Raw genomic sequence first — 9,879 nt, 5'->3', positions numbered from 1 at the left:
ATAGAGGCCCATGTCACTCATTTTTTTTAAATTAACAAAAAACATAGGAAGCATTATATACCAATGTATTTATACCTAATAACCCTAAGTCTGGCAAAAAATTATTATTCAGTCGAAATATGAAGTTGGGCCAAAGTGAAATTCTACAAATATGACCTTGGGAGTGAATGTGTTAATCAGTTGATGAAGTAACCCTAAAATAGTAGTAATCAAAAACTAGTTTTGATTGATCAGTTAGTTTATGTGACACTAAATGATGTAAACAGTGCCCACAGGTAATTGTCTATATCAATTAAATTGCCTCGCTCTAATATATAGTGCATAGGGCACTACTGCATATGTTGTATCCCTACTGATCTGATAAGCTTTCATAGTCAATGAAAGGCCTCATCAGCGGTGGATATGACAGATGTATTGTAGTTGATATATCATAATTTACTTTCTTTTCCTTTTACTCATGTTCTTAGAAGTATGTTAAATGTGTACCTTCAAAATTTCTGTTTTATATATATATATATATACACACACACATGTGCGAGTTGTCTGTCTGGTTCCTTTAGTTGTTGTGTAGAATTGGCTGAACCAATTTTGTTGAAATTTGGTAGAAGAACTCTGATGGAACTCCTAAAGATCAAATTGAAATGAATAAGCAGTTAGATGAATGGTATGATTTGGGTAGCCATTTTAATTTTACAACCCTAATGCTATAAGTAATGGTCACCTCTGTGAGGAGGTCAGTAGCACAATATGTGAAACCAACACCAAAACAAAAGTGGTGTTTAATGCTTTGCATTAGACAGACAGTTTGTGTGGTACAGCTCAAAATAGTGGAAGGGGTGGTCCATGCCCACATTTATAAATCACTTTGGAAGCCCAGCAGTGTACCTTTGCCAGTCATAAATAGAATAAACCAGTAGTTACAGTAATGTGAAAATATTTTATCTTCTCTGTGAATTATATTGTAAGTTCAAAGGTATCCACAGTTTAGCTCATTTTGTACTAATGCTAGTTTTAGCAAACATTAGGCCTCAGTCAGTAGGATAGTCAGATCACCCAGTCCACTAATAGATTATATTTTAGGAAGTTGTGGGTGGGGGATTAAATATGGTTTTCAAAAGAAAATGTTATATATGTACTTTCAGGAAAACAGTGTAATAAATTTACATTTTGTATGATTTTATTTGGTATTATTAAACCTTGAAGGATTCAGAACAGTGTTAAAAAACTGAAACTGTTTAGATTTGAGTTATTTTATAGCTGAGCATTATTTTGTCCACTTATTATGGAATAAATTCATTTCTATTTTAAGTATTCATGCTGGTAAAAGCTATATATTAACAGTATTTTAAACTGTGAATTAGGTTTTATGGAAGAAAGATTAATTCAGCTGTACTTTACCATCTTTTTTTTCAAGTTCTATAAAGGGTAACCAGTGTATTATAATTTTTCAAGTGTGATAACGTGACACTTTATTAAAGTTTTGTATAAGTCTGTAAATCTGAAGTATTACATGTTTTTGAACTTTAACCAAGTGGATTTTAAAAGCCTTTACTGTGTGTGTGGGAGGGGTGGTGCTTGAAATGGGTTCTACGAAATTTGAATGCCATAGTAAATGACTGCTGATGAGGCAAAAGGATGTAGCAATTAATTATTTCATTTTAAGGTTTTTCTGCATGTATAGAAAATAAATATTATTGGAATATTATATAAGCAACCATTATTGTGTTAAAAAACCTTGAACGCGAGAATTACATCATAAAATTTGTACCCATGCAAACATAAGTAATAGTGTATATATTTGCTATATAGTGATAGCATTTTTTTTTCCCAGCAAATTATTCAATTACTCTATTATTCTGTTTTTCCCAGCAACTTGCTCAATGACTATATTATTCAATTTTATTTTTAATCAAGTTTAGTGTGATAGTTTTTTAGTTCACTGTAATTTTTGAGAATAAAGTCATTCACTGTGCTAGGAAATGTTTTGTTTTGATAACATAATTATTTGCTGGCAGCAGAATGTCGTGATACCTTGAAATGCAAGCATACACATGTGGTAATTTTTTGTGATAAGTGAAATGAAGTTTTAGCTTAATTTAGACGTTTGTCGAGGCCTTAGGTTTACTATATATCGAGAAATAATTTTATGTTGAATGCTGTCAAGAGATGGCACCAACTACAATGATGTATGCTTCATATAATATCTGTACTCTTTCTCGTTTAGTAAATCCTGAACAAAATGCCATTAAGCTCTTGTAATGTAGGCTGTTTTGTACTTGTAGCCTTGAATCTACTGATTTATTTGATCTAGCAAATACTTTTGCTTTGGCATCCATTTATTTCTATGCATTAAAGCTGTGCTTTATGATTTTGTTTTAATTTTTTTTTTTACCTTATCAGTTTTAAAATTAAGATATATTTAGTAATGGGATTTGATACAATATTTTCTGGTTTCCCATTCCAAGTAAGCTTTTAATATTTTTTAAATTATAATTTCTTTTCAATCAATAGTTTTGAGCAGGTGTATATAAAAAAAAATATATATATATATACATTGACCAATCGTATTTAGACATTCATCTCTTACACACACACACACACAGTGAGAGAAACCACCGAGATGGTTACATACAGATCATATCTAATTATTAATTCTTAGTCAGCATTTATAACTTCAAGTGATAGTATTATTAACAGTTTAAAGCTTGTGATATCCATTATCAGTAAGTGTAGGCCAAAGTGTTGTATTAATTATAAAGCTATTCATAATTACTGTGCAAGTATTTTATTCTTGCAGTACCACCACATTTATAAAAACATATTTTGTATGATAGGGTATAAAAACAAAATTGTTGAAACCTAAACATTATTTCAGAAAGTGATGGAGGTAACTTCATCTGCAGAGAAGAGTCCTGAAAAAGTGGTTTCCAGTGCAGACCCAAGCATAACTGTTTCACTTGCTTGTCCAGTATGTTTAGACCTTTTTATAAGTCCTTTTACCTGTCAACCATGTGGTCACGTGTTCTGTGAAGTTTGTCTGAGAAGAATAGCTAAGCCTAATCCCACCAAAACTTATTGCCCTATGTGTCGTCAGCAAATTGGTTATTGTGAAGTTAACAAAGGTAGGTAATCAAGTAAATGCTTTGTACATAACCATACTTTCATGTCATTCATTAGAAACTGTTACTGCTGTTATATATGAATTTTATTTGCTTATTTTTGACATTTTGAGTTGATTAAAAAACGAACTGAAGTGTTGTTATTTCTGACATTTTGAGTTGATTAAAAAAAAGAACTGAAGTAGTTGTTATTGTAAACTTAACGAAGAGATCTTTTTTTTTTCTTTGTTCCTGTAAATCTCCTGCTGTCCTAGTGCCAAAGTGTTAAACATTATACAAAACATACTTTTCCAAATGCTGTCTTCTCAGTGTATGAATGTGTCATTAATATTATCAGGGGGTGCCAAAAAGAGAAAATGTGAATAATTCATGTCTTATATTCTGAAATTGGTTTGTTATGTATGGAAAGGTATTAAGGAAATATTCGTTTATGAACAGTTTTAGCACAAGAGTGCATCAGAAAATCAGTTTTCTATAATGAGTTGCTGATGTATCATGGAAAAGTGTATATTGTACATGTATTTATGGTAAAGTTTTGGCAATGGGACATAAATTGTTAGGAACTTTCTTAGCTGGTCTTCTAAGTCTAATTATTTTATTTTTGTTATTTTTATGACAATTAGATAATGCTTACCAATTCGATTATACTTATGTTCCTACTGGTTTCAGGAGAGATCTGACAAGGAATATGGTGGTACGAGCCAGGATTTAACCCCAAACCCTCTTATCAGACATGTATAGTTTGTTGAATTGTGTCAAAATGGGGTGAAAACTCTGAGTGGATAGCATACATGCCTTTCTAACTAGAAAACCCAGGTTCAAATTCTGGCTCCTGCCATCACATACAGTTCTTCTCAGGGGTTTGTTTTTTTTTCTTACTAATCGGGCAGCAGATTAGCAGTCAAAACATAAGGTATAGAATAATAAAATAGTGATTAATTTGTAAGTAGATGTAGGTTACCAACCACAATGATTGTGTAAGTGTAGAGACTGGAAAAGCTCAGTTACAGCAGAAGTGTACTTTTATTAGTTTGTGAACGTTACAAACATTCCCTCATTATGAAAAAAAAACAAAACAACCTTATGATTCTGAGTTTCTGTAGTACTTATAATTACAGTAGGCATTTGCCTCGTAAGTTTACTACATAATTTTGTTTGAGCAATTTTTTTTAATGATAATTATCACAGATTCAGTTCTGGTCACCAGTTGTTCAAACATCTTGAAATTATTGTAGCATGAAATATTGGGGAATATGAACAGTAGTCTATTACATGTGCTTTTATAAAATAACTGTTTGTTGTAACTTTTGAGAATTAAGTTATATTTAATTCAATTCTTCATTCTCTGTCTAAATAAATTGAAGAAATTTGCATAGTTTATAAGTTTGTAAAAATTATGTTTTATATTTGTTGATGTAAAACAGTCTTATTTCCTCTTATATCATTATCTAACATTGAATGAAACATTCAAGTACAGAGGCACTAAAGTTAAAATCTCTAGAGAATAGTATCATTACTTATAGAGGCACCGTAAATAATTTGTTTAGACATAGTAACATACTCGTATTGAGTTCACGTCAAATTTAAATGTCACACTAAACTGTTAGGGATTTGTGTAATTTATTTTATAGCAGTTTAGTTAAATTGGAGATTTGTTGTTTACAGTGTAGTGTGTGTATATATGTATATGATTTTATTTCTGGAATAATTCATTTGTTTCTGAATTTCTTATTACAGAATGTGGTGAGAAAGTGAGATCTCAATTCCCAATTTATTATCAATCATGCTTGCATTCTGAGGCTCGTATTAGCTCGCAAGTCACACCTTTGCCATGGACACCTAATTACCATCGACGGAAACTACCAACACTGAAGCAGTCCTTTGTGCTATTTCTTTGTGGATTCTCTCTCCGAAATCTGTGGCAATCTCTTTGTCTCTCGATGCCCACTATTGTTATTCTTGTGTTTTTAAACATAGTAAGCATTGCCACTTTTGTTCTGAGCTATTTTGGTTGTTCTTATGTTCCTACATTTATATCACAGATGTCTGTAATTTTGTGGAAGATGCTGAAACATAGAGAAGAGCGTGTCACAAAATACAGCTCCCTGAATACTTCAGTAGAAATAACTCTTGCTGGCTCCGCTCTATTTTTCTTGCTCTTTGTGATGCTTGGGGTTACAATATACAAAAGGTTCAGCAGGTTAACAGTTCACACTTAGAAATCTGGAATGTTTCCAGATTTTCTCTACTTTTCACTAGCTAATTGAACTGAGAATTTATTTCTTCAGAGCCATTAGAGTATCTTGTTTTTCACTTTATATAGCTACTTTTTTTTTCAAGATAATTCAGAAAGACTAGTGATGGCTTTTAATTGTACTTATGTGTAATATATATATATATTATATACATCTATAATTGTACATACACATAATTCTATGTAGTACAAAGTATTTCTCTAGAAGTTGTTATTGGAAAGAGAGTAATGTGTAATGAAACATATGTTCTTTACTCGTATGTAAAGAGAAACCACTTCTGGAACTGAGATATTAGAACTTCTTTATGTGAACTATTTCCTCTCATGATGTACTAAATTTTGTATATAATTTTTTTTCTTTTTCTCAAAATACCTATTATAATATCTGGACTTGTAATATTACTTCTTGTTGTGTTCATTGAGAATGTATGATCTCTCAGTGTCACCATAACTAAGACTTGGTGAATGTTGCCTTTATACTTGGTTCAGACAGTTAGTATCATTTAGCATGGATGTAATTTGAGACACTGTTTTTTTCAATGCTCTTGTTGAAAGGTTGGTGAGTTTCTCTGCTTCTGTGTTAAACAAATGCGCACTAGTCGCTCTAATGGACCAACTTCTTATTGGAGAAAGAATGTCGGCTGTATTTCTTAATTTACTACATGTAGTTACGTGAAATGTGGCAAGCTTTTAGTCAGATTTACGGGTGTGTTACAAACGTATTTGTACCCGGTACACGTCTGTAAATGGCCAACGTCAGTCTGACAAGTCAGAGTGCAAGGTGATGTTCTATCCAACAGTTTGTTAAATTTTCATTACTTCTAGGACCTCCTAAATACACATCTACAGTATCTTTCAGTAACCCTCTACCATGAACTGTTGACAAATCAGGATTGTAAGGTAAAATGAATAGTTGATTACTCTGACATGAAATACGTAACTGCATGTTGAATGTCACTTTGCAAAAGGTCGTGGCGTGTTTAATTTGACCCCCCACATAGATTTATATATGGAAACAATATATCAAATAGACTAAAGTTTAAGTTTCAAGTGCTTCATTGCATGACCTGGTATATATATTTATATATCCCATGTTCTTAAAACTGGAGATATTCAAAGAAAGAATGATCTAGATCAGTGGTTTCCAAACTCTTTTAGTCTGAGGCTCCCTTGATGTGAATAAAATGTTTTGAGGCCCCCCAACCTATAACTTTAGCATGGTGATTGAAAAATAGTGTTGTAGTAAAAAACAATAACATCTCCTTTTAACATAATGTATCATTTAATTAATTCAACATAATTTTTATTGGCTTATTGTTTATTTAGAGTTAGTTAATTCAGCATCTTTGTTTTCGGCCCGTTTTTTGGCGGCCCCCCAGAAAAAGCTTCACAGCCCCTTGGGGGGCCACGGCTCCCACTTTGGCAAACATTGAACTAAATAAATTTATGATATTATTATAAATTAATCTAGATCATGCCTTCTTTAAAAAAAAAAAAGTTGGTGCTCCCTATTTTCGGTAGTTCTGAATCAGTGACGTCACAACACTACCTGGACTGTGCACTTTACAAATGGATGGGATTCTGCGAGTGGAGGGAAGATAACCTGTTCTTTGACTTTTGACCCGGTGCCGAACTCCTCTAGCGCTGGGATAATATGAATAAGTTTTGATGGTTTTCGTATTTTATTAGACATGTGGTAAAATTCATACCCTCTTATTATAGCTATAAAGCTGAACATTTTCACTAACCTAAGGTAAGATTGAATGTAATTTATTAGTCATCGACATAAGATTGTGTGAAGTTAACCGATCTGTGTCACAGAGTAAAACGAAAATTCTTTGCAGTGTGAAATAAATTGTTTACTGTAATTCTGAGTGTTTTTACAACTATATGAATTCTATTTTCTGTTTAATTTGTCAAAACGTGTTAGCCATGAAAATAAAAAGTTATAAATTTTGAAGTGTCGTGATTCAACGTTTTTAACAACTAAACTGAATTGGAACCATTAAACCAAGTGTCTTTACGCTCATGTAAAGTACTGTTTAAATGTTAAAATAACGAGCATTTCAAATAAACGTGTCCAACACGAGACAACGTAATATAAATCACAGTGGTGAATACCAGTATTTTTCTTTAACTTGGATTAGTAGCTCAGAAATATGAGTAGGATGTAAAACGGTGATGGCATATATTTCGAATACAGCGTGTTTTTAAAACTACTAATATATTACAAATATCGGCTAATTAAGTACAAGTCTGTAATTTTCAGACTAGTTGTTAACTGCGAATTACGTATATATCCACCATTACCCTACAAATGAATAAAATGTCCAGGTATATTGTTTAAACAAGACTGCATGTGAATTTATGATTCGTTTGTTAACCCTACTTCTGATTCGCAGGACATAATGCTCAATCGCCCTAGTATCATATGTGATACACAGCTGTTGTTGTTTGGTATGTAGTCGGTGCTCGTGAACGTGGCAATAGGACACGTTTGAGAGTCATATACGATGCTAAAAACTTTCTCAATAATACCAGAAGACTGGGCTGACGAGAGGGGGGGGGGAGCTGCCCCGGGGCCCGGCAGTGGGATATTCCAAAGCTCACTAGAAATGCATACTACTTAATGAGCCAAAATGGCTACCGCTTTTTCGTAGATTCATGAAGAAATTTGTCAACTAAATTTATTTTATGAAAAATCGGCAAAAGTTAATAAATAGAATGAAGGGGGGGCATGATATTACTGATCTCCCGGGGGGCTAGGTGGCCCTCGATGCCCCTGACCATAAGGATATGCTTCACTCATATCTGCTTGAGTAAGTAGTCAAATAAGCGTATCCGTAAAAACCATTAAATGGCCTACAACAGAGAAAGGGTTGAGATGGGAACCTCTTAAAAACTTGTAACAGAAAGAAGAAATACTGATTCGTTCTGCCAAATATTCGTAAGCCACGCGTTCACCTCCGTTACTGGGGCGCTTAACCTGCTCGACTTTTCGGCTATGGGAGAGTTTTAACGCCACGGTCAATCACACTATTCGTAGATCAAAAGTTGGCGGTTACTAGTCCTATTCCCTCTAGTATATTGCTGCTAAATTAGGGACGAATAGCGCTTTGCATTAAATAAATCACAATTAGGATGGCGGTAAATAGCCTTAGAAGCTTTGTTATAAACGAATAAGTCCAAGTGGTTAGTGAACCAGAATGTGAATCCGAGGATCCATGGCTCGTGTCCCGTTGCTGCAAAATCACGCGTCATACTTTGGGTGCGTTATAAGAGTGAGCCTAATCCAACTATTTGATTAAGGTAGTCCAAAACGAAAATTAATTTTTTTGGAAGATATGCTGGATTGTCGAAATAAAATAATTATTTAGAAGTTTCAATAAAGAATTCAACTACATGTTGCCATATTTTTCTTTTAATTGGCTTAACAACAGACTAACTACAAAGAAGAAAAAAGGCTTGACTTATGAATGAAGTGTTTAATTTACGATGACCTTAAAAAGTCCTTGAAAACTGCTTACTGGCTCCAGAATTTTATCAACCCCAAAAAGTGTTTGAACCATGTTAAAAAGAAAAAGGTCTAACTTAATTTTTAACTAACAGATAGACGTAAGATAGTTAGTAACCAGCAACCACGACCACCAATATGGATTAACGAGCGCGGCTCATAGTACCTTTAATACGTAGTTTGTGGTCTCGCGAAAGGACTAGCCATTACAAACAAAATTAAATTGATTCCCTTCGTTCAGTGTTTGTAGCCCCTCCCCCAGTGGCACAGCGGTATGTCTGCAGACTTATAACGCTAAATCTTGGTTTCGATACCGTGGCGGGCACAGCACAGATATCCCATTGTGTAGCTTTGTGCTTAATTACAAACAAACAGTATTTGTAAAAAACACAAAAACACACAATGATAGTTTTAAAAAAAATATGATGAAGTTTAGGGGGTGACTCTAAACTAATGGTTCGAAGTGTATTTTATAATTTAATTTGTAAATAAAGATAAATAATTCAAAATTTCCCATAACAACAAAAAAAAAAAGATCAAGAAATGTAACAATGACCGGTAGGAAAGGTTAGCTACAGGTCAAATGTTTGAACTTGTCGAACACTGACCAATTATGACAGGTAATTTATATGAATGAAGGAGGCCCGTCATTGCCAGGTGGTTAGGGTTTAGGGCGCTCGATTCGCAATCTGAGGGTCGCGGGTTCGAATCCCCGCCCCACCAAACATGCTCGCTATTTCAGCCGTGGGGGCGTTATAATGTGACGGTCAATCCCATTATTCGTTGGTAAAAGAGTTGGCGGTGGGTGGTGATGACTAGTTGCCTTCCCTCTAGTCTTACATTGCTAAATTAGGAACGGCTAGCGCAGATATTCCTCGTGTAGCTTTGCGCGAAATTCAAAAATAAGTAATTAATGAAGGCTTGCGACTGTATACTTGGTAGTTAAGAGTTAAAGGAAACTGTCAATTATCAGCTAAAAATGATTGGCTAGG

The 9,879-nt window shown here is 33.7% G+C and overlaps 1 protein-coding gene across 4 annotated transcripts in view; it reads left to right on the top strand.

Moving 5' to 3' along the window:
- LOC106466692 (E3 ubiquitin-protein ligase RNF180-like) overlaps nt 1-6,628 on the top strand; it is a 17,331-nt gene extending 10,703 nt beyond the window's left edge. For all 4 annotated transcript variants that reach the window (XM_022394768.1, XM_022394767.1, XM_022394769.1 and 1 more), the window contains exons 4-5: nt 2,876-3,122; nt 4,857-6,628. In XM_022394768.1, the coding sequence (XP_022250476.1) occupies nt 2,876-2,916 (41 nt within the window). In that variant the 3' untranslated portion in view covers nt 2,917-3,122; nt 4,857-6,628. The remainder of the gene's footprint in view (nt 1-2,875; nt 3,123-4,856) is intronic.
- Nucleotides 6,629-9,879: the final 3,251 nt, after the last annotated feature.

The sequence above is a fragment of the Limulus polyphemus genome, unplaced genomic scaffold, assembly GCF_000517525.1.
Source record: "Limulus polyphemus unplaced genomic scaffold, Limulus_polyphemus-2.1.2 Scaffold2346, whole genome shotgun sequence".
In the NCBI taxonomy this organism is placed as follows: domain Eukaryota; kingdom Metazoa; phylum Arthropoda; class Merostomata; order Xiphosura; family Limulidae; genus Limulus; species Limulus polyphemus.
This window is presented reverse-complemented; position numbering and strand designations above follow the sequence as displayed.